The sequence below is a fragment of the Berghia stephanieae genome, chromosome 1 (genome assembly GCF_034508935.2).
Source record: "Berghia stephanieae isolate SIO BIC M18660-M18661 chromosome 1, UCSD_Bste_1.3, whole genome shotgun sequence".
Classification (NCBI taxonomy): domain Eukaryota; kingdom Metazoa; phylum Mollusca; class Gastropoda; order Nudibranchia; family Aeolidiidae; genus Berghia; species Berghia stephanieae.
In genome coordinates, this window is record NC_088360.1 from 75328169 (window position 1) to 75355029 (window position 26861).

The window sequence follows — 26861 nt, forward strand, 5'->3', positions numbered from 1 at the left end:
AAAAGCCCAGTTCGGCCAAAGAACAATAACTTGCCTATGTTCTTAAACTCAGAACAAGGGGTAATGTTGTCAGGGGTGTTGGGGTTGTTGTTTTGATCTGGGTGAATAAGTCTGATAAAGTTACGATTACTGGCCATAAACAAATTCCTAACTTTACTTTAAAATTAAAAAATAAAAAGACGGAAATATATACATAAAACTCTTGATATATATATATTTTAAATAATGGTTACAAGAAAAATAAATCCACGATTTTTCTCAACAATTCTATACTCAAACAACTTTGTATGCAAATGGTGTATTCCAGATGTGTAATTTGGCTTCTCACCACTCAAGGTGGTATTTCACTAGATATTAGTACAACTAAAGTGTGCCTATGTACGCAGTGATACAGACCTGCCAAGCATTCGACTTATTGTTATAGTGGAAAAAAGAAAAAGATTTGTGCTGCATTGTAGGTTAACAAAGCATCCACAAACACGCAGGTCTGACATCCGAACCCACTTATGGGCCTAGTTTAACATTGTTGTATAATGGACAATATTTTGCGTCGTTTTTTTTTAAAGATTTCCATTACAACAATAAGCCCATAAGGATATGGTTATCAGACCTGAAAATAAGTGCACGTCGATCCACATCAATTTTAAAACCATCATCATCATTACCACAAGCACTTTTACAACATAATCATTACCACAGAATCGCTACCACCATCAGTAGCACAATATCATAAGTATCAGCACTACAATCAATATCACTACAATAGCATTATACCTACCATTACCATGGTCATATCAATTATTGCCATCACTAGCAAAATCATAACTATCATCTCAGCCACCACCACTCTAGAAATTAATCATTTTAAATACACAATACCCATATGCGCACACTATAGCGTCACCGTTGCAATCAACTTTGGCTTCTTGATCAGTGACACCACCACTACCATCATTTCATCATCGTCGAAACAAGACAACATCACTGCTATCATGTCACAAATAATAACGAGAGTTTTTATATAGCGCAATCTCCGCTCGAAGTCTCAAAGCGCTATACAGGGTGTCACAAGCCAACAGCAACACTTAACATCCTACATGATGTCTGTTAGGCGATATTACATTTTTTTCAGACAGAGTAACGCAGATAACGGCCTAGTACTTATTTTAAACCTGAGAACGGTAAGAGTGGACTCAACTATGCGCCGAGTGAGGCTCGAACCCAGGATTTTCCAATCCAATCCGAAAGCGAGTGTCATACCACCACAAGGCCACATTCTCTTCCTTATTTCACACTTTTCTTTGTTTCCTATGTCGTGTTGTCGCAAGCTCCTTCTGTCTATTCCTCTCTTTCGTGATCTTCTTCTTCTTCTCTCTCTCTACCTCCATGATTCCCACCACCACCACCGCCTCAAGATCTCTAATCATTAACATAGCAAGCTCACGACGAAAACTTTTTAGGTCTTCCGAATGTATTTTAATTCTTCGGAGAGAGAGAGAGAGAGAGAGAGAGAGAGAGAGAGAGAGAGAGAGAGAGAGAGAGAGAGAGAGAGAGAGAGAGAGAGAGAGAGAGAGAGGGTGCCAGAATAAAAGAGGAGGATAGCGAGATAAAGAGAAGGAAAAGACAGGGGTGAGACGCACGTAGAGGGTATTCGAACTCGGTACCTTTGGGGTACGAAGCAAAGACCGTACGGCTGAGTCACGCTGTCCCACGTAACGTTTATGGGGCGATTGATCGAATCTTGAGAGAATCTGTTTTTTGTTTTTGTTTTTAAGGGTTTTACGGTGCTTGCAACACATTTAGGTCATATCAGCGCCAGTAAAAAGGAAGAAAATGGGATAGTAAAAAGTTATAGAATTACAATAAAATCACCCAAGGAAAGGTAAGACAAAGGGGTATTGGGAACAAATAGGGATCAGATGTAGAATCCAAGAGCATACCACCAATGTACTTAGTTTGAGATCACCTATAAGTCTCATCCGGACACAAGCACAAAATCCAACAGAGAGGAATACACTCAAATGCTTACATTATACACTAAAAATAACAAATATAATAATACATAACAAAGAGATGATTAACTAGGAAAAAAAATATCATCTCCCAAAACAATAACTAAGCATTTGACTGTTTCCCTCCCAGCCAAGACTCCAACCAGGGCCAGGAAAAAACCAAGTAATCTCATTCCAAGACAAAGGTAGAAAGCATGTAGGAAAACAGATTTAAGGGGATAGAAGACACAGTATGTACCTCCCTGCCCCGCTATGGGAGGTCAGGATCCCCACCCAGTTGAGAGAATCAATTATGCAACTAGCGGTCGAAAAATAATAATCAAAAGCAGTGAGCTGTCAACTTCTTTCATTTTACTGTTTGTGGTCTCAGGTATCAACTGAACGAGTGTGTATGAAAGGTGCCAGACAAAGCAAGAAAGAAAAATGAAAGATAAAAACCACCCCACTATGAAGTGGTATTTAGTCATAATGGTCTATATCGGTGGATGTCATTCTAAATTTGTTTTCTCTACATTAAACAGGCTTTGGATTGAAAATAGGTTTGTTGCAAAGTACTTTCTGACCAAATCTCACAAGATTCAGAAACCCAAGCAGGACTGCGTGGACAGGTAGAACTGGAATAAGAATAACCCGTCTCTTTGCCTGAGGCGAGTGCAATACACATTTAGTTAAGACCCATCCCCCCACCTCCACTTGCGGCAAGAGGTTGGAAAACATGTTCCTGCCTGCCTGCAAATTTGAAATATTTGTTGCCCAATTTATCTTTCAAAGGGGGTCCCATTAGCTCAGTTGGTAGAGCACTCGCTTCACACGCAAGGGGATCAAGATCAATCCTGGATGCAGTAAAGATTTCTTCTGACCCCCCCTATTGAAAGGGTAGCAATCAATTGCCATTGTCTGTTTCACGCTTTAGAAACCGGGATATGCTCAGGCTCCAGGACAACTTTTTTAAAAATCTTTAAATAATTATTTTTTCGTAAATGTATTTTGATCAAATTACCCAGGATCTGGATATCATTAATGCCATAGACAAAATTCTGCAGATTAGATTTTTGTCTTCAGCGCCAAACGAAGAAATTGTTTGTTTTTAGCGGAACTACAGTGCTTGCAGCACTTTTAGGTCATTTCAGCACTAGTAGAAAGGAAGAAGATGAGGGAACGGTCTAGATCTGAAGTTTAAGAGCTAAAGAAAAAGCAAGACAAAGGTTCTGGTTCAAAAATGGAACAGTAGATTTAATGAGCAATTTATTAATGTGCTTATTTGGACATGGCCAATAATTCCCATCCAGGTACAAGCAAAGGATCCCACTATGAAGGATACACTCAATTGTTTACAAAGTATTGATTCAAAACTAAAAACTAAAATATTACATAAAAGAGATGATTTACAAGGAAAAACTATCATCTCTCAAAAAAAAAAGGATCCATACATTGAACTGCTTCTATCTCAGCTAAGGATCTCTGCCAGGACCAGGGGAAAAAATAGAGATGTTAAATCAAAACAAAGACGAGAGTAATGTGGAAAGGGAAAACAGATAGAAGACCCCACCCAAAACAAATTAAATTCATCAACAACACAACAACAACACTCTGAAAATAGCCAAATACCTGCTCAGGAACAAGATTGTAATATTATGCCATCTCTTGTTCCGAAAAACAGATGGAGAATTGCAGAATAGTCATTTTCAAAATAATCCAAATAAAACAGATAAATGTTTGGGTGGATAAGACACCACTATTTTATTTCATGACAACATAACATATAGTACGGACCACAAAATGACATAAGTGAAATGAAATACAGACCGACCTGAAACAAAAACTTAATGATAAAGAAATAAATATATATATGTAAATAAATAAAATAAAATAAGAATCCAATCACAAAACAACAAATTTTAATGAATGGGATATTTTAAATGACCCAAAGAGAGAGGAAGTAAATATGCATTTATATTTTTTTTAAAATGAGAAGCTCATAAAATTTGAAAGTGCCTGGTTCATATGCTAGATTTGAGTGAGATAGAAGCATAGATTGGATATTATTATGGAAGAGGATTATTCTCCAGTGATAACAGTATTTATCACACAACCTAGAACATCTACTACTTTATGTAATCCTGGAATTCTAATCCACATAATTTCAATGCTTATCGATAAAAAATAAAACAGCATGGAAATAAAATCAAAGAGAAGCCAACATGCTTTAAAAGTACAACTATAAAAATGTAGACAAAAATACACCTACTACACTGTACTGACTACTTACATACACAGAGAAAAAAAAGATCTAACTAAAAAGCTTTACTAAACTATCTAATCCTGATGATCAGACTATCTGCCTGTCTACCTGCTTGTTCGCCTTCTCTCTGCCTGCCTGTATGAGTTCTACCTGCCTGCCTTTCTACCTGTGTCCTTGCCTGTCTATCTGCCTCCCTACCTGCCACACTTTCTAGACTGATTCTTTACTTCCTGACTACCTAAATATGAATGCAATGAAAGGGGAAAAATATTAGAGGGAAACAAAATACATGTATTTCAGTTGAAAAAAAAGAATGCAAAGCAATGTCATGTGTTGTTAATATGCAGCTATGTGATCTTGTGGTATGACACTCGCCTTCGAATTGAAAGGTCCTGGATTCAAACCCTGCTCTGAGCAGCACATAGTTGAGTCCTCAGAAAAGGCTCTTTACTCATATTCTCTTATCGTACTCAGGCATAAAATCAGGACCTGGCCGTCTCTGAAAAAAAAATATTGTAATATCACCTAACATATGTCACGGCTCGTCCTACAAGTTATGTATAGCTGTTGGTTAGGGACCCCTTTTCAAGTGCTATGAGAACGTTTAGAGAATTTTACTTTATCAAAAAGCTCGTTTTTTTAATGTGTTATTTATGCTGCACCAAGGCATCCAAATGACTAAGGGACTACCGAAAAGGCGTTCTGAACATCATTAGTGTTTTTATTTAGTAATTATTTTTCTAAGCTGGAAACTGTCAATATTATTGTTATATAAAAAGATATGATACAAATTAAAGATTTAAAAATATAATAATTACAGGATATTACAGGATTTTATGCATAATTATTAACATCCCCATACAAAACTGTCAGCACAAAGACACTGGTGCAAAATGGTTTATAATGTGTCCCAGATTCAATGCCTGTATGGAACTGAATTTTTTTCTGTTCTTTAAGTATCCATATTCATCAGCATTGTTTGTTTTTGTGTGTGTTTTTACAGGTTTTATGGCGCTTGCAACACATTAAGGTCATATCAGCGCCAGTAAAAAGGAAGAAAATGGGATAGTAAAAAGTTCTAGAATTACAATTAAAGCACCCAAGAAAAAGTAAGACATAGGGGAACTGGGAACAAATAGGGTTCAGATGCAGATTCCAAGAGCATACCACCAATGCACTTAGTTTGAGATCACCTATAAGTCTCATCCAGACACAAGCACAAAATCCAACAAAGAGGAATACACTCAAATGCGTGCATTATACATTAAAAATAACAAATATAATAACACATAACAGAGAGATGATTTACAAGGAAAAAAATATCATCTCCCAAAACAATAACTATGCATTTGACTGTTTCCCTCCCAGTCAAGGACTCCGGCCAGGGTCGGGACAAAACCGAGCAATCTCACACCAAGACAAAGACAGAAAGCAAGTTGGAAAACAGATATAAGGGGATAGAAGACACGGTAAGTACCTCCCTGCCCACTATGGAGGTAGGAAACCCCACCCAGCATCAGCATTGTAAAGCATTGATTACTTACCCTCGACTCCCTGTGTTTATATAAATATTCCTACCTTTAGATGTAAGGTTCCCCTCATGGTCCTTTTGGAAATTCTTTTCATCATTAGTCCTGGATCAAAAATCTGAATTACTAGGCAACATAACTAATTATTATGAAAGTAAGACACAAAATGTCTATACTCACCTAAGATAAATACAACATCTTTTCTCAATGGAAGAGTTCAACATCCTACCGCCAACTGCTACCAGAATTGTTGCCTCCCCGATTACTGCCAGTTCCACCACTACTACCACCACCTGCTCCATAACCACCTAGAGAGTAATTTATTTTTTAAAATGACGACCAACAAGCAAATTTTATTTTTTTTTAATAAAAAAAATAAAAAAAATTATTGTAATTATATTTATTTTTATTAACATATTTATAATAAAATAATAAAATAAAAAAATACATCGATAAATATATAAACATTACGAAATAAAAATGGTAATATTTTTGGACAATTAAACTATTTTCAAGATTCACCTGCTATTTCTACTTCCTTATTCTCATTTTCCTATACTAATCCCTTCTCAGGTTTATTCACGCTTTTAATATTATAATCAGATCTAAAAATAATTTTTTTCAATGGAGAAAAATCATGTCCTTGACTGAAAGAATGAAATTAACCCATGATACTTCTCTCATTATTCACTTAAAAATGGCATGGCTATCAATTTTTCAAAGCTAAGGGAAAAGTTAAAGAGTTAGATACCATTTCTGAAGTCAAGTAATAATCTTCGTTTATGCAAGTGAGTGAACTTTTAAAAACGGTAAAACAGAGTCATGACTAACCATTTACGTTCAAAACACCAATCTCATCACTGCTTTCAGTCAAGCAAGCAATTCTAAGCTTTTGTGTGTGGATGGAACAAATGTGACATAAAGATCCTGATCTTTGGTAAAACTCAGACTGGCTATACAGATGAGTTACCAATTTCTAGTTATAATAGAGCTGCAACAGTTGATAATGCAGATTTAGTTGGAATATAATGACTCTTAAAGCTCTAGCCCCCTTGAATAAAATTGTTTTCTTTAGTCTTATATAATGTAAAGAGGTAGCATCGAATAAAATGGTATTTAAATTATTAAAGCACCCATTCTGAAAAACTTTTGATACTGATATACCCAGAAAAAAATAGTAAATTTCTATTTTAAAAAAAATAATTTTTGACTTGACAGAATTAATATTATTTCTGTGAAATGACACTTAAAATTGTTTCAGAGTCCTGGTGGAATAGAGAAAACATACCTCCATAAGGTCCTTGACCACGAGCTGCAAAGCCAGAGTTACTTTTCAAGGGACCACCACTATAGTCATTGTTGTAGTTGTTCCCAAATCCACCACCACCACTTCCTCCTGAATTACCACCCCATCCCCCACCACCACTTCCTCCTGAATTACCACCCCATCCACCACCTGAGATAAAAAATATGAATGGTTCTCATTAATATTGATAAAAGCATCTGATTAAAGATGTTACTGTCTGAGTCATTATGATTGTAGTCACTGTTGTGTTCAAGAAAACTAAATCATAGGATTTCATTTATATGCAATGCTGCACTCTTGATCAATGATGGCATACCATTCTTATTCATTATGATGACTCAATTGAAAACTATAATAGATCCTTGGAAATCACGACATTTATTTTCAAATTGAACATCAAAAATGTAAAAGTCAATAAAACACTCACTGTTGTCATTATAGCCTCCAGTTCCTGACCAGTTTTGTTGCTGATAATTGCCGCCAGTCCCACCACCAGAGGAACCACCATAATTGTCAAAATCACCATTGCCAAATGAACCACCAAAATTGTTGAACCCACTACTACCACTCGAGTTGTTAAAGCCAAAACCACCACTAGAGTTGTTAAAACCACCTCCCCCACCTGAAGAACCACTAAAGTTGTTGAAACCATTACCACTGCCAGATCCATTGTAGTTGCCACCACCGCTACCGCCACCACTAGAGAAATTGTTGTTATAGCCACCAAAGTTTCCGCTATTGCCACTATCACCAAAATTATTATAACCACCACGTCCACCTCCTGGAGGACCTCCAAAGTTGTTGTTATATCCACCTCGTCCTCGAAAATTGTTGAAACCATCACCACCACCACGATCTGGAAAAGAAAAAGCAATGGCAAGGTATTGTGGAGAAATTCTTGAAAAAATGGAAAAAGGTGAAACTTTGTGAAGAGTAATGAGCACGGTAAATCTGTAGAAGTATAATAAAAACTAGATTGAATTCAAAGAGAGGTATGAGAATGACAAGCATGGGATTTGATGCAATCTAACTTTTAAAGACTGAAATTTGGGATTTGGTTCAGCGACAATAACTAGTGGACCTGACAAAAGCAACAAACCAATCATATATTTTGTTTTCCAAAAAAGCCAAATCTCAAGAAAATATCTGTAATAACCTATGCTATAGCATCATTCCAAAACGTTTAGAATACTTATTACATAAATCAATTTGAAAAGAGATCCACATTGGGGTAAAATATAAAGTTACATAAATTTGTACTAAATTTGCCATTTTACAAATATATTCCAATCTGAAGGTAAAAATTTGAACTTGGCAAGATCTGACAGGCAAAAAAAAAAAAAAGTACAAACTGAATTCATTTGTAAAACATGCATATCTGAATAAAATATTGGTAATAATACAGTGGTCTCCATCCATAATACGATCCAAATTTTTACAAAGTTTGCCATGGGGTACAATTATTCAAATCTAATAATGAAAAATTAAATTTGGCAAGATCTGAGTGTAATGCAATATGTAGATGCTGAATTCATCTGGAAAATGTGTATGTCTGAAGACATGTCTATTGATGATAATACAGAGGTCTTTGTTTAAACTCAGGTTTTAAGCATGATCCGGCTCTAAGCACACTCTGGGCGCAAACCAGAATTTTTATTATATAAATTTGCCCCTTTGTTAGCAGACCTGTCAACATGCAATTATGCAAGCCATGGATTTTGGGGAGCAAAAACAGGGATTTCTCATCCCAATAAAGGATAAAAGCAAAAATGAAGAAAAAGAAAATTGCACTCATTAAAACGAGGAATTAAACGTATTTACAATAAAAGAGGGGGTCAGGATCAAAACCTACTAAGTCACACAGATCGGATATTGAGAAAAGCAAGCATTAACAAAACTCATTTTTGTGGTATTGTCTTAGAAGAAAAAATGTCAAAACATCTTAATTTGATCCAATCAGTCGGACGTGAATTGAAATAACATTCAATTTGGTACCTTACTTGTTCCTCGAAGGCAAATGGTTCCAGAGTTGTTATTTTTTGGTTGATAATTTTAGTAAATTTTACAGAGAATCTGTGATCTCTCTGCTGCCTCTCAACCAGCACCTTGCGGTGGTAATTTGGAAATTTTGGGTTTTGCAGTAGAGTTGGACCACTACTTGTATTCACTGAATTTGTGTCAATAAAAAAATGCATGGCAAGTGTTTGGTATCATTTTAAAGGTCTGAAAGTTTTAATTTCATAGAAATCATTTTCATGTATGGTAAGTATGGAGAAGAAAAAAAAGAGTGCAGTGAAAATTGACAAAAATATACTGGTCTTGTCCTGAAAAACAAAGTTGATAGTGAGCAAAATATAAAAGTGTGCGAGTGAATCAATTTCAATGAAATAAAACAAGAGATATTTTTCAATTAATGACTATTGATGTACCAAGTATAATTAAAATGTATCCATATTTTAAAAAGTTCTTATAATTTAAAAAATAATTAATATTCTACTTCATTGTTTGTATCCTTTGAAATGATACCAAAATCAGCCAAAAAAATAGGTTCACGAATCACGCCACAAAACAACAAAGGACCAAAATTAAAATTCCAAAATAAGCATTTCATCTTACAGGTACAGTGAGCCTATGGAACGCCACAGGATTGAAGTTATCGAAGTGCCTACCTATTTTAACCATGACCACTTCAAATTAATGTTCAGAAACTGCACCATTAGTTATGTAGCAGTAATAAACAACTGAAATTAACTGAAAAAACAGTATTGATGGTCAATAACCAAAAATGACAGAGTAAACAGTTGACACAGATATGGAAATCACTTGTATATTCGTAAATTTAAAAAATTCGAATTTTGAAGAATAAATATTATTTTCCCAGTATCGATAATCCTGGATTATCAGCTGAATTCCAGGATGCCATGATTTTGGCTTGAATCCGGGACAATCCTGGAAAATGCGGGATGTGTGGCAGGTCTGTGTAATCATACTCACACAAATGAACTCAGCTTATAAGCACACTCATTTCTCTAATCAAGTTTTTAAACTGTCAAAATAAAGAGATCAAATCAATCAACAAGCATGGTTTTGTGAAAGGATTGAAGTGTTATGATCACGACTTGAAGTGTTAACAACATCCATCTATTCTATCAATACTCATGCATAAAACCTACCAATTCTTAAGACGTAAAGTTAGAGAGGAGAGTCAAATTTTGAAGAGAAGGTGGATAACTTTCAAGAAGAAGAAGAGGAAAAAGAGGAGAAAAAAGTTGAAGATGAAGAAAAGTGAAATCTCTGGAGGAAAATGGTAGTTGGCAACTCTGCATTATGCACACAAATGAAATACCATATCTTCCTCCTCCATTGGGGAAGTTTCTCTGAGGACCATTATTCCACCTGTTTCTTGGACCATCAAAGCCGCCACGTGAGGGAGGACCAGAACCTCTGGCTGAAATTGGACGTAGAGTATGATTTTACTCTTTAGAGCGCTTTTTATATTTTTATTCACGTTTCCATAAACTTAACATCTCTGCTCCCAGCATTTTGTCAAAATAGCAGAGACATCCTAATAGTGGAATCAGTACCTAAAGTGGCATATGTAATTATGCCGCAAACAACAAGAGGACTATACTGCTTTCATCATTAGCCAAGGTGTGATTTATTAGAATTGTTTTTATTTATGTACTTAAAATCATTTTTTTCTTTTTTCTTGGGGGGGGGGGGATTGATAGTTTGTTCGTTTATTTTCGAATGTGTTAACTCTTTGTTTTATTTTATTTTATTTTTTAAAATGTTTTTGGGAAAAAGGGGGTGAAATTCCTTTGGATTGTTGATTTTTTGTCATTACAAGGAACAGTTTCTCAGACTGGATTATACATCAATCATCGCATCGGTTGTCAATTGCATTGAACTGGAGTAGGCAGACAGACAAGGCGGTAAGTGTGATGTTAAGATTACAGAGTCATAAATCCTCTATATTGTAATGGCTTGTTACCAAAATAAGTGCTCAGGAAACAAGAATTTTAGGATTATGTTGTACAACTAAAGAAGAAAAAATCCACCCAGACAACCTATCTAGATAACAGAGACATCCGTATTGTTAATTTAATGTATGGTAATTTTTAAGGGTAGTTACTACTAATGCCATTACCTGTGAAAATTACAAATTTTTCCAATTCCTAGTAAGCAGGCCTGTAATAATAATAATATAGTTTCGACCAGTCAGTAGAATACCGCTTAATATTGACAGATGCTTTATAGTTTCCATGAGTCATTGGAATACCGCTTAATAGGAACAGATGCTTAATTGAAATGATCAATTCAATCAATATAATTATAACTGGTTAATCGGAATATACTCTGGTTAAAAGGAATGATTTCAGAGATTAACTAAATATTTTTTCCTTTTAAAAAAATTAGAAAACCTTAAACAAAAGTGTCACATGTAAGAGCAATAAAAATGATATCATTGAGTCATTTACAATCAATTTCAATTTATCTTATTTGCCAGACTTCACATATTGAGTGTTGTGAAGAGCAGTGAAATTTAATATAATATGATATTCATGTAAAACGATTGTTGCTCTTGACAAACGTTGAATAAAATGTTTTGTAGACTATGGTGGAGAAATGTTCATTTGTCTTTTCATTTATATTGGATGTCAAAGGGGTTATGAGTATAAGGAAAGTACTCACTAGATATTGTCACTCATTCTCTTAACATCCATGCTCATGGAGAAAGGTTTTGGGGTTTTTTTCTCTCTCTGTTTTTAAGGAGTTTATGCACTTGCGACACATTTAGGTCATTTCAGTGCCAGTATAAAGGAAGAAAATATGATAGTCAAATAATTATAGATTTACAATTGAAAGCACAGAAGAAAGACAAAAGGGAAGGTTTCAAACAGGGAACAGATGTAGATTCCAAGACATACTATCAGTGTTCTTAGTTTGAAATCACCTAAAAGTCTCATCCAGACACAAGCACAGGATCCCAATAAGAGGAACACACTCAAGTATTTACAAATCATTATATTTGTAAAAGAAAAAATAATACAGTACATAACAGAGAGATGATTTACAAGGAAAAAATATCTCCAAAATTAACTTTATGTTTGACTGTTCCCCCCCCCCAGCCAGGGTATCCAGCCATGGCCAGGACAAAAATCTCATTCCAAGACAAAGACAAAAGCAAGTTGGAAAAACAGATATAAGGGAGACGGAGAAAGGCATGTAATGTTGAATATTATGAAAAACAAAAGGCTGTAGACATAGAGCCATGATATTATTCCGATTATGAAGGCCTCCCCAGAATTGTTTATTGGAATGCCACTTAATTGAAAGTTTCCTCGTAACAGCACAGTTCCAATTAAAGCGGCTTTGACAGTAATAATAATAATAATAATAATAATAATAATAATAGAGAAACATCTTTTAAAAAGTAAAACTCACATGCCATCTGATCCTTTCCTACAGCTTTCCGTACTTCAACACTGCACCCATTAAGATTGTGCCTCTTTTTCACTGTATAAAGAAGAGTAAGAAAAATAAATACAAAACAGACCAAAACAATTGTTTTAAAAAAGTCAGCCCTTAGATCATCCTGATAATTTAAAAGTTAATAAATTCAACTCAATATGGACTTGTTGAGACAGGTATAAAAATAATGTTACTGATGATAATTGCCACTAAATGAGTGGTAACATGGTAACATATGTAGGCTATGTGTCAGGAAAGTAAAATTTAGTTCATTATTCAATTTAAATCTTCACAAAATTTTACTTTTTATTTGACGTTTCTATCTTAATTCAGACTTGTATATAGATAGTTCTTGGTTGACGTCACTCGGGTCTTTGTTATTGTTTTTTGCCATCCGCCTTTATGAGTAATGCTCACTAAACTGTATTAACCTGACTATAAACGTTCATGGATACACACAGTTTTGTGTGTTGGTCCGTTATACTTCCGGATGGCAATGTTATGAGCTTCTTAGCCAAGCGCATACTATCTATATGTGCATCTGTAATGTACTCTAAATTATCTCAGATTCAAGCAATTGTTTGGAGATGTGGAGTCAGCTTGCAAATTGTGTACAAAGTTGAGCCATGCTATGAAATGTACTACACAAAGTGAATTTTACTCCAGAATGATCATTTTTTAAAATCACTCTTGACATTTACGAAAGTTTCTTATTTCATCTTAATTAATAATTGACACCCAAAATTGAGTTTTTGCACTTACTCTTACAAGTGCGTTTTATTCAAAGCAAGTCATTTTCCCTTACTTTTTCGCGGGTCTAGAGGCATATTATTGTAACTGCAAACTTCCTGTTTTGAGAAAATTAACTTTGAATGTTTAGCTATTCTTGTAAAATCAGAGATGAAAGGGTGGCAATAGATTGCCCATCAAATTGATAAATGAGAGGACTAAAAATGATTTAAAACCATGACTAACATGATTATGCAACAAGTATAGCTTTTATCATGATTATAATCACTTACAATAATTTGCCTCTCAACATGTCATAGTGGGATGTTATGAACCTACCACTTACAATAATTTGTCATTACCCAACTAAGTGTCACACAACATCAAACAAGCCAAAAAATGATAACAAGTAAGTTCAATTATAATTTATAATAAATTTATTCAGTTCTGGATAAAAAAAAAATAATGTCAGATTATTTCAATGAAATGTACATTGAAGGTAAGACTGGCAAACCATGTAAGTCGCTTTCAACTCAGAGGCCTAACCCTTTCGCGGCTAGGCTGTATTTACGTCAAACACCATTCGATCCTCTACAGTTTTCATCTAGAGATTGGTCCCTGTGATAAGCTTCGAGTGATCGAGCGCGCATCACAGGGACTAAATCTCTGGATGAAAACTGCAAAAGTCAGTTATAAATCGACAAAAATAAGTTGAATGTCGGTTCGGTCGAAAGCTTACCTAGCCGTGAAACAGTTAAAACTTTTGACATTTAAAAGAATCTTATTAAAATTAGCATTGAGTACTATTAAAACAATAACAAAAAACGTGTCAAAAAGACTAAGGTGAAGGTAATTGGAAAAGGTGCAATGCATGGAAGTCTTTTTCTGAGGTCCCGAGTCTGATTACTTCGGTGGACATAATATTATGAACATTTGTATTTACTATTCGCAAAGATGAGTTATGATGTAGTAAAATATATCTACAAAATAAGAAATGCAAGCAATTCTGAAATATGTATTAATAATTAGAATATTAATGAGGACACTTTAGAGCGCATTCTCCCAACAATATGGGCTCTTTGCGCTTAACACGGCATGAACATAAACGCAACCAGGGAAAAAACATTTTGTACATATTATTATCAAACATACAGAGGAAAAAATGATATAAATTCATTTTCCAATTCTGGTGGATTCTGTTGCTGATTCACTGTTTCAGGCATGTCAGTTGATGGTAAGTCTGAAATAGAAAAAAACATTGGGGAACAATTATATTACTCAGACAATGAAGATACAGTCCACTCTGGATAATTGCAACTTGGTTTAATCGCAATTTTCGGTTAATCGCAACATTTCCCAAGAAACAGAATTAATTCTATATAGAAGTCACTGGTTAATTGCAACAAACTTCGGTTAATCGCAACAAATTTTTGCCCTCAAAAAGTGGTAAATTCAAGAAATCAATCAAACAAAATATCATGATTTCATCGTGGAAGAAATCGTGACATGTTGAATAATTGAGAGTAAGCAGGATTTAATGCTACAGTAGTTTGTCACCACTCTATAGGAGATAAAAGAGGGCGGGGCTTTACAACATGGGTTTGAAATGTCATCTGTGACCATTAAATAGGAGGTGAGGGGGCTGTGCATAGTTTTGACAAAAGGTAGACAATGACAGTTGTAAAGAGAGACTGAGCGATATCCTTTGTCATGGGATTGACATCTGTGCATTGTGACCAACGAGTTTGGTGAAAGCTTATTGGCTCTCACCAGGGCTAATCTCTTTGAGTCTTACAAATATTGAGAACAAAAGAGTGAAAGTGAATCAAATCAGAATAAAAGATGGCAACTTGCATCAAAGCTGCTTTTGCTTGACAAAATCTATACAGGACTGCCATATGGTTTTTATTTCAATCATATTGCTCAGTCTGTGGACACTGTTTACAACTAGTACGAGATAACCATATATGTGTAAAATGTTGCAACAGGGGATTGGAAACTCATCTTCTGTTAATTGCAACTTCGGTTAATCGCAACATTTTCGTGGATCCCAAGGTGTTGCGATTAACCGGAGTGGACTGTAAACTTACATTTCCTATGTTCAGTATTGTTGCTGTCATTCAGCTAACATGGTAACTTTCAAATCACAAGATAAAACCTGAGGACAACTAATGGGAACCCTTTCAAGTTATGAAAAGAAAAGTAACAAACTTATCATAATTACCTGTATCTTCACATTCCATGGAGATAGTTCCAGTTCCAGGCGAGCTTTGATCCTTATCGGGACAAGGCGGTGGAGACAACGAATGGATAGTCTCCCCAAGCAAAGCAGGTGATTGTGCTGGGTTGACCTCAGGAGAGGGCTCAGTGACAGGAGCAGGTGTGTATGTTTCCTGCACTGTGTGAGGTGATAGTGTATCCATAGACTAGTCTGAATCATCTGATAGAGACGGTTCATACAAATCATCAGAGTCCGAAAAAGAACTGGGGAAATTCTCATCTTCATCACTGGACTCTGAAAAATGAAAACAGAACAATCAGGAAAGTTAGTCAGATTGGTATAGAAAACAAGGTCTACATCGTTGTGTCATTGGTAGGTTGGTTACCAAACATTCAATACTAATTCCATCAAATTTCTTTCACACATCAGACAAGGCTAAGATTCTTTGCCTTATCTTATTACATCTTGAAAGTTACTAGTATGTACTATCTATTTATAGTAAATATAAGTAAGTAAACAGTAGGATGGAAAGTGAAAGTGAAAGTCAATGTCAAAGTCAAGTGCAGCGAGTGCACTCATTTCGTAGCTAAAATATAATATTTAACAAATTTATGTCATCAATTATGCTTCTTTTGGTTTATACAATTGGAAAAAACTCTAACTTGAAAATAAATTATCAGAATAATATAAAAACTTACCCAAAATAGCATCCAAAGCCTCTCGAGCCGACAGCTTTTTTATGGGCGCAGCCATTTTGTTTTCATTTGTTGTGAGATGAAAATGCGGAATTCTGGGATAGCTTTGGTCAGTTGCAATAATTTGCTTCGCAATCATTCACACTTACATCAATTTCCCTCCCAATGAAATGAATTATCAGTTGTTGCAATAATTTAGCATTAAACATATTGGCGAATCCTGATGCATTTTTGCAGTTACAATAATTTTATGACAAAACTGTACCAAGATTGTTCAAGACTGACAATAATCTCATTTTCTAGGAAATTGCAGTTACAATAATATGCCTCTAGACCCGCGTTTTGCAAAGTAAAAAGTCGCACATTTTCATTAAAGACATCATCAAAAATAAAGAAAAATACAGAAAGATAACATGCCTTTTATCAATAAGAGTAAGTATAAAAATAGATCATGGCCAACTTGATTCAAAATGACAGAACATATAATAAAATATAAAATCTGGATTGAGATTGCTTAACATTATAAAATCTATATTTGTCCTTTCCTTGTTTTAATTCGCTGGTTTATCCTAGGACATGTGAAGGTAATTTTCATACATAAAAAAAAGTCAATCTATTGCTGTTACACTTCTTTTGTATCTGCTTTTGCCTTCTTGGGGAATTCTGGAGTAAGTTCTGTTCCATAGCAAAGAGTAGAATCTGACTTCAAGATAAGTAGGCCACCTAACTTCTCTGTGCACAGGGATCCTCTCCTTATTTGGCTGAAAACTCTTTCACATTCACAAGTGGAGGATTCCTAACATAAAATAAGAGTGTATACTTTTTGGTATCAAAAGAGTTAGCCCTTTTTTTTCCAGTGAGAACAATTGCTAAATTGTGGAGAGTGAAGGAATTCTTCTTGAAAATTTTAAAAAGTGTATCTATTGAATTCAACCTCAAGTCTGTCTATGTTCATTGCCCTGTGAAGGTCTTCTCAAATCTTTGACCAACTTTTTTCTCTCTTTTTTAACACCAGATTGCCCAAGTTACATTGATATAGAACAACTACATCTTGAATAACATGGTTTAAAAAATACCTTAAAAACTCCAGTCTTGGGTTATTGGGCCAAAAAATAAGTCTCAAGAGAGGCTGTTAAGGGTGGTGTTGAAAATAATAAAAATAAACCTGCTTTTAGTTCAAAGTTTACTTCAATATTTATAAAAATTCAAAGCTAAGATGAAAATAATGCACTGAGGCAAAATATTCAATTTTCAAGAAATGATCAAAATTAATCTTTGCGCTTAAAATTTGTTTAAAAAAGTTGAGCACAATTTGCAATGTAAAGACCAAAAACAAAAAAAAAACAACAAAAAAAAAAAAAAGAAAAAAAAAGAAAAGAAAAGAAGAGTAAGCGAAATAAAAGAAAAGATAAAAACAAGGAAAACTATGATTTTTTAAAGAATGAAGAGAAATTTCACAAGAAACATGGAACTCACAAACAGCCCTGTCCACTGAGTCATAATCACTAAACAAAACAAAACAGAAACCCCTGGGCCTGCCATTTGACTTGTCTTTCAAGATATCAACTTCCTCAATATGACCATACTCTGAAAACACTTGACGGATCATCTCCTCTGTTGTATCTTCTTTCAAACCTCCGACAAACATCTTTTTCACAGTCATATTATTATCTGCAGACTGAAATGCAATAAGTTTAAATTGATATTAGAAACTTAACAGCACTTTTCACACCACTGGGCCATTTTAGTGATTAAAATTATGTAAATAATGGAAGGAAGGACATTGTAAATTTGTTATTTTATAAATCTAGAAACAAAATATGATTCTTTGGTATCATTTCACAACCAGGCCTTAGCAGGGATTCTCAAAAATGCGAGGATCAAAAAACATAGGGAGTACATTTCATAAATTTTCTTTTGATTATCCTTTTTTAAAATGGTGTCAATATCATTAGAAACATGTTGAAAAGCTCTTTATTATTATGTAGGTTTCGAAGAAATCAAAAGACTACCAAAGTTCTTAGCTTAGTCTCAGCCAGAAATAAATCTCCATAGTCATTTGACACAAAAACCAAGGCTAAAGCAATTGTACCTTTAGTCTCAATATGACCGAAACAAATTTCAACACATATGAATTATTCAGTGATGATAATGGCAATTTGTCAAAAGGAGAAAAATGTATTGGTCCATCTGTCAAACTCAAAACAAAATCATGACATAAATTATAATAGTTTCATATATTATATTACAGTCCACTCTGGATAATCGCAATTCGGTTAAACGCAACATTTCCCAAGAAACGGAATTAATTCTATATAAAAGTCACTGGTTAATCGCAACAAATTTTCACCCTCAAAAAGTGGTAAATTTAATAAATCAGTCAAACAAAATATCTCATTTCATCATGGAAGAAATCGTGACAGGTTTAAAACTCGAGAGTGAGCAGGAGTTAATGCTACAGTTGTGTGTCACCACTCTATTAGAGATTGCAGTTTGGGTTTGTGATGTTACTTGTGACAATTAGATAGGAGGCGAGGGACTGGGCATAGCCTACACAACAGGATGACAATGACAGTTGTAAAGAGATTGACATACTGTGCATTGTGACCAATGAGTTTGGTGAGAGCTTATATTGTCTCTCATCAAGGCTAATCTTTTTGACTGAATAAGATGTCGATTTGCATCAAAGCTGCTTTTGCTTAGTAAAATCTATACATGTCTGCCATATGGTTTTTAATTCAATCATATTGCTCTTCAGTCTGTAGTGGACTAAGATCAATATTTACAACTAGTTTGAGTTTACCATATATGTGTAAATGGTTGCAATAGTCGACTGACGCCATATAAATGAGAGTGTCACCAACATACATACAACTGAGCACAGGTGTTGAAATATGACACAAGACATGATGGTGATTTTTTCACGGATCCACCACTTGACCTGAGCTTTTGTCAGGAGAAAATGCTTGACATTGCAAAATCAGCTGAAAATTTCTGAGAAAATCTTAAAATCCCGGAATTCTGCGGAAGATTATCATCACTGATTACTTACAGAAATAAATACCAGTTAGAAAGGAAGTTGTAACAATAACTTTAGAGCTCAGTCATGCATCCACTTCTACTTCCAATTGGTTCTGTAGACTATGTTTTGCTTCCGGTAAAGTGAAAGTAACCCTCTTTGTTTACACAACAAATGTAAAGGAAGTTCTGAATTAAAATTAAGAAAATTCAGATGCTAATTCTGCATATTTTAAGGGCAAATCGGTCCTTTGACTACTAATTCTGTAATAAATAAATGGATTTTTTTTTTTTAAGTAACCAACAGAGAAGATTTATGATTGGTTGTCACTATTTCAACTAAATTCGATGAGTGTTTTATTCCACAATCAGCCGATGAAGTTGGTCATTATCAGGAGCCTGTGTTCATTGCCCTAACTTGCTTCATACTTAAAGGAATATTATTTTTAAAAAAGGACCTACCTTTCCGCACACGATAATATATTATTCAACAAGACTGAGCAAATAATGAAACGTCCCCTCAATTGGGCAATATGATTGGTCATTTGACGCTTGGAACTGCACCTACACACTTCATACCTAACTGATTTTGATAGTTGATGGCTCAAAATGTTAATTTCCACAAAACAGTAGTTATAATAATTCAAATGGATAAATGCCTGTTTGTAATAGCCTTAATTTCCCCGCAAATATTGACGGTTCTCCACTAGTATTTTTTTAAAAGTTGAAGCATAAAAAATACAGGTAATTTAGAGTGAAAGTGCTAAATATCTATAATATTGTGGTCTCCATCTATATGCACAGTTCTCAGGAATCATTTAGAGCGTGCTCATAGCTGGATCATGTTTATATAACTTTTAGTGCTAAGTCAACACCGCTAACACCCAATTAATCAAAATAGTCTCCTCTCTGTGTTTCTATAAATGTATGTACTATGTTGCATGCCTGAAACTGTCATTGGATCATTCAAATGTCATCAAAAATATTTTTTCTTCTTCAGAGATGCCTTGGATTCAGGTAAGTCCAATATTTTCTCTGTCACATTATGCAGCAACATCATATCATTATTTTGGGGCGAGGAATTAAGAAGCTTGTAATTAGTATTAGGTTGCTATGTCAATTGTCTGGACAGACTCAGTTATGTGACCTTCTATTTCTCTGCACTGGCCTTGACTCTGCTCTCACCAATTTAGCTATGTTAAAGTTTTGGTTGTAGGTTTGCTCTCATCTCCCTCTTCCCATTCATCACACTTCTCTTCTTGTTCTTTTTATTTCCTCCCTTTACTTCTCCTCCTCCTCCAGCTCTTCTCCTCTTACTTTCATTCTGCTTCTTCTTCTTCTTCTAGTCCTCTTCCTTTCATTCTGCTGCTGCTGCTTCTTTTCTTCCTCCTCCTTCTGTTTCTCATCTCCCTCCCTCCTCCTTTCTCTTCTTGAAAGTTGTCCTCGTCATTTGCCACATTAGCTCTCCCTCTCTAACTATGCCTCCTGTATCCTGTATGGACATTTAGTTCTATAACAACACATTGTGCCATAACCCTGACCCATATGTCCTTATCCCCTGCCCCCACGCTATTTCAAAGAATCTTCCAAAACCTGCCTCTTGTTATCGCAATATAATTTATGACCGACCTGCTTTTCATTATGGGCATGATTCATGTGTAAGAGAATTTATAGCATAGGGGGGCTTGGTTGACAACCGCAGACCATGCTTACTAATTAATTTGATCTCTTTTATTTGGACATTTAAAAATTAGTGAGTTTAAAGGTGGAGTCCATTTGGATGACTGTTCTTATATAGGGTTAAATATATATTGTAAAAATTGTTTCACACCTTGGTTATACAGAGCTTATAAAATGATACCATTATAATATCAAAGAGCTACTATATCAGCTTTACTCACATCTCTTGGCATTGCACGCTTTGTGTCCACTTCTTTACCATCAATTGTATGAGGTCTTCTACTTTGTGCTAAATTCAACCCTGAGACATCACTGTATGTAACGAATCCAAATCCCCTTGACCTAATCAATGAAGAATGACGTAATGACAAAGAAAAATAAAGTGTTAACAATCTTGTTGCCATTATCAACAGTTTGACTACATACAAGAGATACAATTAAAAACACCCTGTGCCCATCGAAAGAAGGAAATAATTTTATTAATTGTCCCGTTTCCAACCAAAGTTATTTTTTTTGACAATTATCACAGCTATGCAATACTACAATTATTATACAAAAAAACACACACACACACATCCATAAACACAATCGCATATAGGGCGGAAAACACAATAATGACAGGAAAAGCATTTTCTGCATTAGCAACACAATATATCAAAATCTAATTTAGATTTGGTGACTATAGTTGATGTTTTTGATAGATCAACTCTTCCTTGAGCTGTGGTAACAAAATGGTGGCGAAATGTTGCTCCTTTAGATTTTTAAAAGATTTTTTACCAAGCAAAAGTGGCGTTTTGAAGACACGAAGGTTTTACTTTTGGTTTTAGAATGGATCAAATGAGGTAAGAGTATCAACAGTTTTCATTTAAAGTTAACTTTTGTTTTCTTTTTAACAAAAGTTAGATGTATTAACTACAATTTTATGATTTAAAAATTTAAAAATGTATTTCCATCTTTGTTTATATTACCGATATATGATGTAATCACGTTATTTTAGTGATGATGATGTGGTAGTGGTGTTGTAGTAGTAATTGTAGTGATGATGATGTGGTGGTGGTGGTGGTTGCAGTAGTAGAATACTACTGACAGTAGTGGTAGTGATGATGATGTGGTGGTGGTTGTACGAGGGCTCTTTCATAATTAACCGAAAAATGCCTGTAAAATCTGCGTTTTTTATGCTATCAACAAAATTCTTGCACGTGTTCATACCTTGACTCGTCCTTCATTTCTCTACGTAACAGCCAAGTCTGTCGACACACTTCTGCCAACGCCGCACCATGGAATAGATACCCTCTTGGAAGAAATTTCCGTCAAGGTTTTGTAGCCATTTCCGCACATGGTCAACAAGCTCTTCATCGACATCAACAAAGCGCTTTCCTGCCAGCTCACGTTTCAGTGGCCCAAAGAGGTGATAATCAGATGGTGCGAGGTCTGGACTGTGTGGTGGGTATGGCAAAATCTCCCATCCATATTTCTCTAGCCAACCTTGCGTCACTCGTGCTGTGTGGGGTGTAGCGTTGTCGTGTTGCAAAATGACCCTGTTGGTCAACTGCCCTGGGCGCTTTCTGCGAATGGCCTCCCTAAGCTTGTCAAGAGTTTGGCAGTACCTTGCAGCATTGATTGTTTCTCCAGGTTGTAAGGTTTCGAACAGAATAACACCACGACTGTCCCAGAAAACAGTTCCCATTATTTTCCTTGCTGACCGCATGACTTTGAATTTCTTTGCAACAGGTGAGGATGGATGTTTCCATGTCATCGAATCTTGCTTTGTTTCTGGGGTGCAATGGTGCAACCAAGTCTCATCACCGGTGACTATGCTGTCAAGAAAAGTCACATCGTACCCTAGAAAGTCTCCGCCGGTGTTGGCAGTATTCCCGTGAACCCTGCGTGAGCTCTTGTTTCTTCTCAAAAGTTCCCTGCAGATGTTCAATCTTTGTTCTTTATGATTGTCTGTCAATTGCTTAGGAACCCATCTTGCGCTGACTTTTCTATAGCCAAGTTCATCAAATAAAATTCTATGGGCAGAAGTTTCCGAAATTTCAAGACTGCTTGCGATTTCATGAAGTTTCAACCTCCTGTCTTGACGAATAAGCTCATCAACTCGCTTCACATTGTCTTCTGACGTCGCAGTTATCGAATGCCCTCTCCCTTCCCTGTCTGTCAAGTCGGAATGACCGGCTTCAAACAAATTACACCAGTGATAGACTTGTGTACGGCTAATAACATGCTCACCATATACACTCTGAAGTTCTTTATGAATTTCGGTAGGATTCAGACTTTTGGCGTTCAAAAAACGTATGACAGCTCTGATTTCCTCCTTTGACCAAGTTTCAAGGTGGGCCGCCATCTTTAAAATCGTCTAGAAATTCATTGTGCAAAATGATGCACTTCATAATTTCTGGGAATATCCGTAAGGAAATAAGGAATATCATGTCGTTTACAGAATTAAAAAATCTCCACTGGTTGCTGAGCAATGGGCATTTTTCGGTTATTTCTGAAAGAGCCCTCGTAGTAATGTTGAGACGATGTAGTAGTAGTAATGGTAGTGATGATGATGTGGTGATGGTGGTTGTAGTAGTGGTGGTAATAATGATGATGTGTGGTGGTTATATTAGTACTGGTAATGATGGTGATGTGTGGTGGTTGTAGTAGTAGTGGAACTGATGATGAGGTGGTGGTGTTGCTTGTAGTGGTAGTGTTGATGTGGTGGTGGTAGTGGTTGTAGCAGTAGTGATGATGTGGTGGTGGTGGTGGTTGTAGTCGTAGTGGTAGTGATGATGACGTGGTGGTGCTGAGTGTAGTAGTAGTGGAATGATGATGTGGTGATGGTGGTTGGAGTAGTAGTGGTTATGATGCTGATGTGGTAGTGTTGTTTGTAGTAGTAGTTTTGACTTGAAATTTTGGAAAATAAAGTTTGGTGTCACCTGAAATGTGTGAACTTGGACATTGTTGATGAATATACAGTTCATATATGTCAACTTTGGTAACCTATGCTGAATATTTCAATATAAGTACAAATCTGAACATTTCTAGCTGTTTAAGAGCAGAGAGTGTGATAGGTAAAAGAGGACCCTCCAGATGTCTATTCCTGGGTTGTTTCCACCCGTTTGACAATACAATTGAAAACAAGGACCCATTTCTTTTTCAAAGTTGAAATGAAAGTTTAAAATATTACAAAAAAATATGTTTTTGTTATTTGTCTCATGTAATTATCCCCCTTGTTGTATAATAAAGTTAGTTCCAATACAAAGTAAAAAATATATTCCTTTTGTTATTTATTTGAAAAAATGGACCTGTGTAATAGTATTTTGAGTCATTTGTCACTTCAGATTGTTAACATTTCTTTTCATTTTGCACTTCCATGTAATTTTGTGCAGCTATATGGTCTTGAGGTACGACACTCGCTTTCAGATCGGAAGGTCCTGGGTTCTAGCCTTGCTCAGCGCATAGTTGAGTCCTTGGAAAAGACTCTATACTCACATTCTCTCACTGTACTCAGGTGTAAAACGAGTACCTGGCCGTCAACAGCTTTGTCTCTGTCGGAAAAAATTGTAATATCACCTAACAGGCGTCATGTCTCGTTCTACATGTTAAGTGTTGCTATTGGTCAGGGATCCTTTATAAAGCGCTTTGAGCACATTTAGTGGATATTGCACTATGTAAAAGCTCTAATTTGTTTTTTTAAATCATGGTCACTGTTGATTGACCTACTTTTTAAAGTAACAATCATCTCCTGCTCATAAATTTTACAAATTCTGAATCCTTGTATTTCAAGCTTTAAAATGATATATATATGACTTATTTGTGGATAAAAGATGAAAAATGACAAAAATGGATCTGTCAAAATAGATGATTTCATATCTAGTCTGTTTTCCGCCATATCATAGAAACCTGACAATATCTCAGAAAATCAAAAAAGTATTTCTGATGCATTCTGTTATCAATTGCAGAACTAAGGGTTACGATTTTAAATTGGGTCTTTTATGAGTAAACAGCATTTCAAATATTTGTTATCTTAAGACATCATACCATAACAGGAATTAGAATTTAAAAACATGTATTTCAAATTACAATTGCTGAAATAAACTACAAAATAATATTTGAAGGATATGGACAGGACATTGACATGCTCACCTGCCCTCACCATCTTTCATGACATTACATTCAACAATTTCACCGAATTGTGCAAAATAATCTCTTAGTCCTGTAAAAGTTGTTTCGTAGTTGAGGCCTCCAATAAACAGTTTCCTGAACTGATCACGATTTGTGTCTATTTCTTCATGCTGGAAAAAAAAAAAAAGATTATATCCATGGATGAATTAAAACGGCCTTTTTCCTCATCCGACTGTCTTAATTGTAGTTGCGTATTGTTCACAGGCCAGTAAATCGTCTTTTCCAAAATTGAAATCTTACTTTAACCATCGGTTACCTTATAGTATGACATGTCAAACATCCTGTTAGATGTATCAATCTAACATGCTTTTAAAAAGTCAGCCCCTTTGTAACGCAATTCAATCTGGCTTTGCACTATAGACAGTAAGCAATCCCAGCATTAGAAATTTTTCTGACATAATCTGAAAGAAAGTCTCCATTTTTGTCTTTAATTTTCAGCCAAGTCCACTTGGATTTATAACTGACTTTGCTTTCTGTCAAGTGAAGGTTGCTTCAGTGATCTACAAATGTTTCAGGCATGTTTCAGAATTTTTTAGATTTTGTTCTTGTATTTTTTCTTTGTCTGTAGGAGAAAGCAACTCAATGAACTTTTTTCTTACAAACAAAGGAAAGTTAAGAATTCAGAGATAAGTAATAACTTTTAATCAACATTGTAGATTTTTGTGCCACCCCATATGCCGAGAGTATGTTATGTGGCAAACAATTAAATGCTTTAGATAAATCCATCAGGATTGCCTCTACATATTGCTTGTTGTCCAATGCCTTTTTCCAGTCCTCAATCAGTTTCGAAAGTATTGTCTGACACCCATGGTTTTTTCTAAACACATAAATATCTGTGAAAAAAGGGGAATCCCCATAATGGTCACTCATTATGCACGCAGAGAGAGACAGCTATAGTTAAGCTATGCTTCACTTTTACATTTCCCATTATTAACTTAGGGCTAATATGGGAGCAATTTTTTTTACAATTCATTTGTCTAATATGTCCCCTGTGCTAGAGAATAATGGATTGTCTGATTTCAGGCAATTGCCTGAGAATTTACAGGCCTGATTTAAAAATAACAAAAACAAATAACCAACTGTGAAGCTTATGGACAATAATCAGTAGACAAAGCATTCAGGAAAAAATATTAATAAATCACTGTAAATAGTTTACAAATATTGGATCTGTCTCGCAAACTTTAAATTTATATAGTAATCCTTTAGAGCCATAAGGCCCATGGAGCTGGAGTTTATACTGGCCTCTGTCGTGTTAAATAGACAATAATATTTGCTTGCTATTCTTTAGATAGGATGCCAGTCTATCTCAAAGAACCTGATCACCAGATCAAACCAAAAAAAAAAAAAAAAAACAAGAATAAAAAAAAAAAAAGAGACCTTGAGATCCATGGATAAAGATCTCACCTCTTGAAACATGGGTTATATATATTATAACTGGGACTAGATCAAATAGGGAACAGAAGTTGATTCCAAGAGCAAACTATCAAAGTGCGTAGTTTGAGATCACCTAAAAGTCCCATCCAGACACAGGCACATGGTCCGATTATGAGGAATACTCTTTAATGTTTACAAAATATTATATTCAAAACAAACAAAATAATATAATGATACATGACATAGAGATTATTTACAAGGAGAAAAATATATATCAAGACAACACAGTGTACATCTGACTCCAGCCAGGACCAGGACAAAATCAAGTAATCTCTTTCTAAGTCAAACACAGGAAGCAATTTGGAAATTAAAAACACAGCAAGAACGATCCCCCACCTTTCTCGTCC

General features: G+C 35.2%; 2 protein-coding genes across 3 annotated transcripts in view; both read right to left on the reverse strand.

Moving 5' to 3' along the window:
• Positions 1-3723: 3723 nt before the first annotated feature.
• LOC144957137 (uncharacterized) overlaps positions 3724-26861 on the reverse strand; it is a 29296-nt gene continuing 6158 nt past the window's right edge. The window contains exons 4-12 of one of the 2 annotated variants that reach the window (XM_078888159.1): positions 25042-25190; positions 21129-21249; positions 17686-17887; positions 12538-12609; positions 10436-10537; positions 7517-7945; positions 7072-7239; positions 5964-6091; positions 3724-4492 (exon numbers count right to left, since the gene is read on the reverse strand). In XM_078888159.1, coding sequence (XP_078744285.1) covers positions 6009-6091; positions 7072-7239; positions 7517-7945; positions 10436-10537; positions 12538-12609; positions 17686-17887; positions 21129-21249; positions 25042-25190 — 1326 coding nt within the window. In that variant the 3' untranslated portion in view covers positions 3724-4492; positions 5964-6008. The remainder of the gene's footprint in view (positions 4493-5963; positions 6092-7071; positions 7240-7516; positions 7946-10435; positions 10538-12537; positions 12610-17685; positions 17888-21128; positions 21250-25041; positions 25191-26861) is intronic. The other variant, XM_078888163.1, reaches the window with a different exon arrangement.
• LOC144957150 (uncharacterized) lies at positions 14394-16370 on the reverse strand. The gene is made up of 3 exons (XM_078888170.1): positions 16213-16370; positions 15518-15808; positions 14394-14533 (listed from the first exon to the last, which is right to left on the reverse strand). The coding sequence occupies exons 1-3, from the start codon at positions 16222-16224 to the stop codon at positions 14501-14503; spliced, it is 336 nt and encodes a 111-aa protein (XP_078744296.1). The 5' UTR covers positions 16225-16370; the 3' UTR covers positions 14394-14500.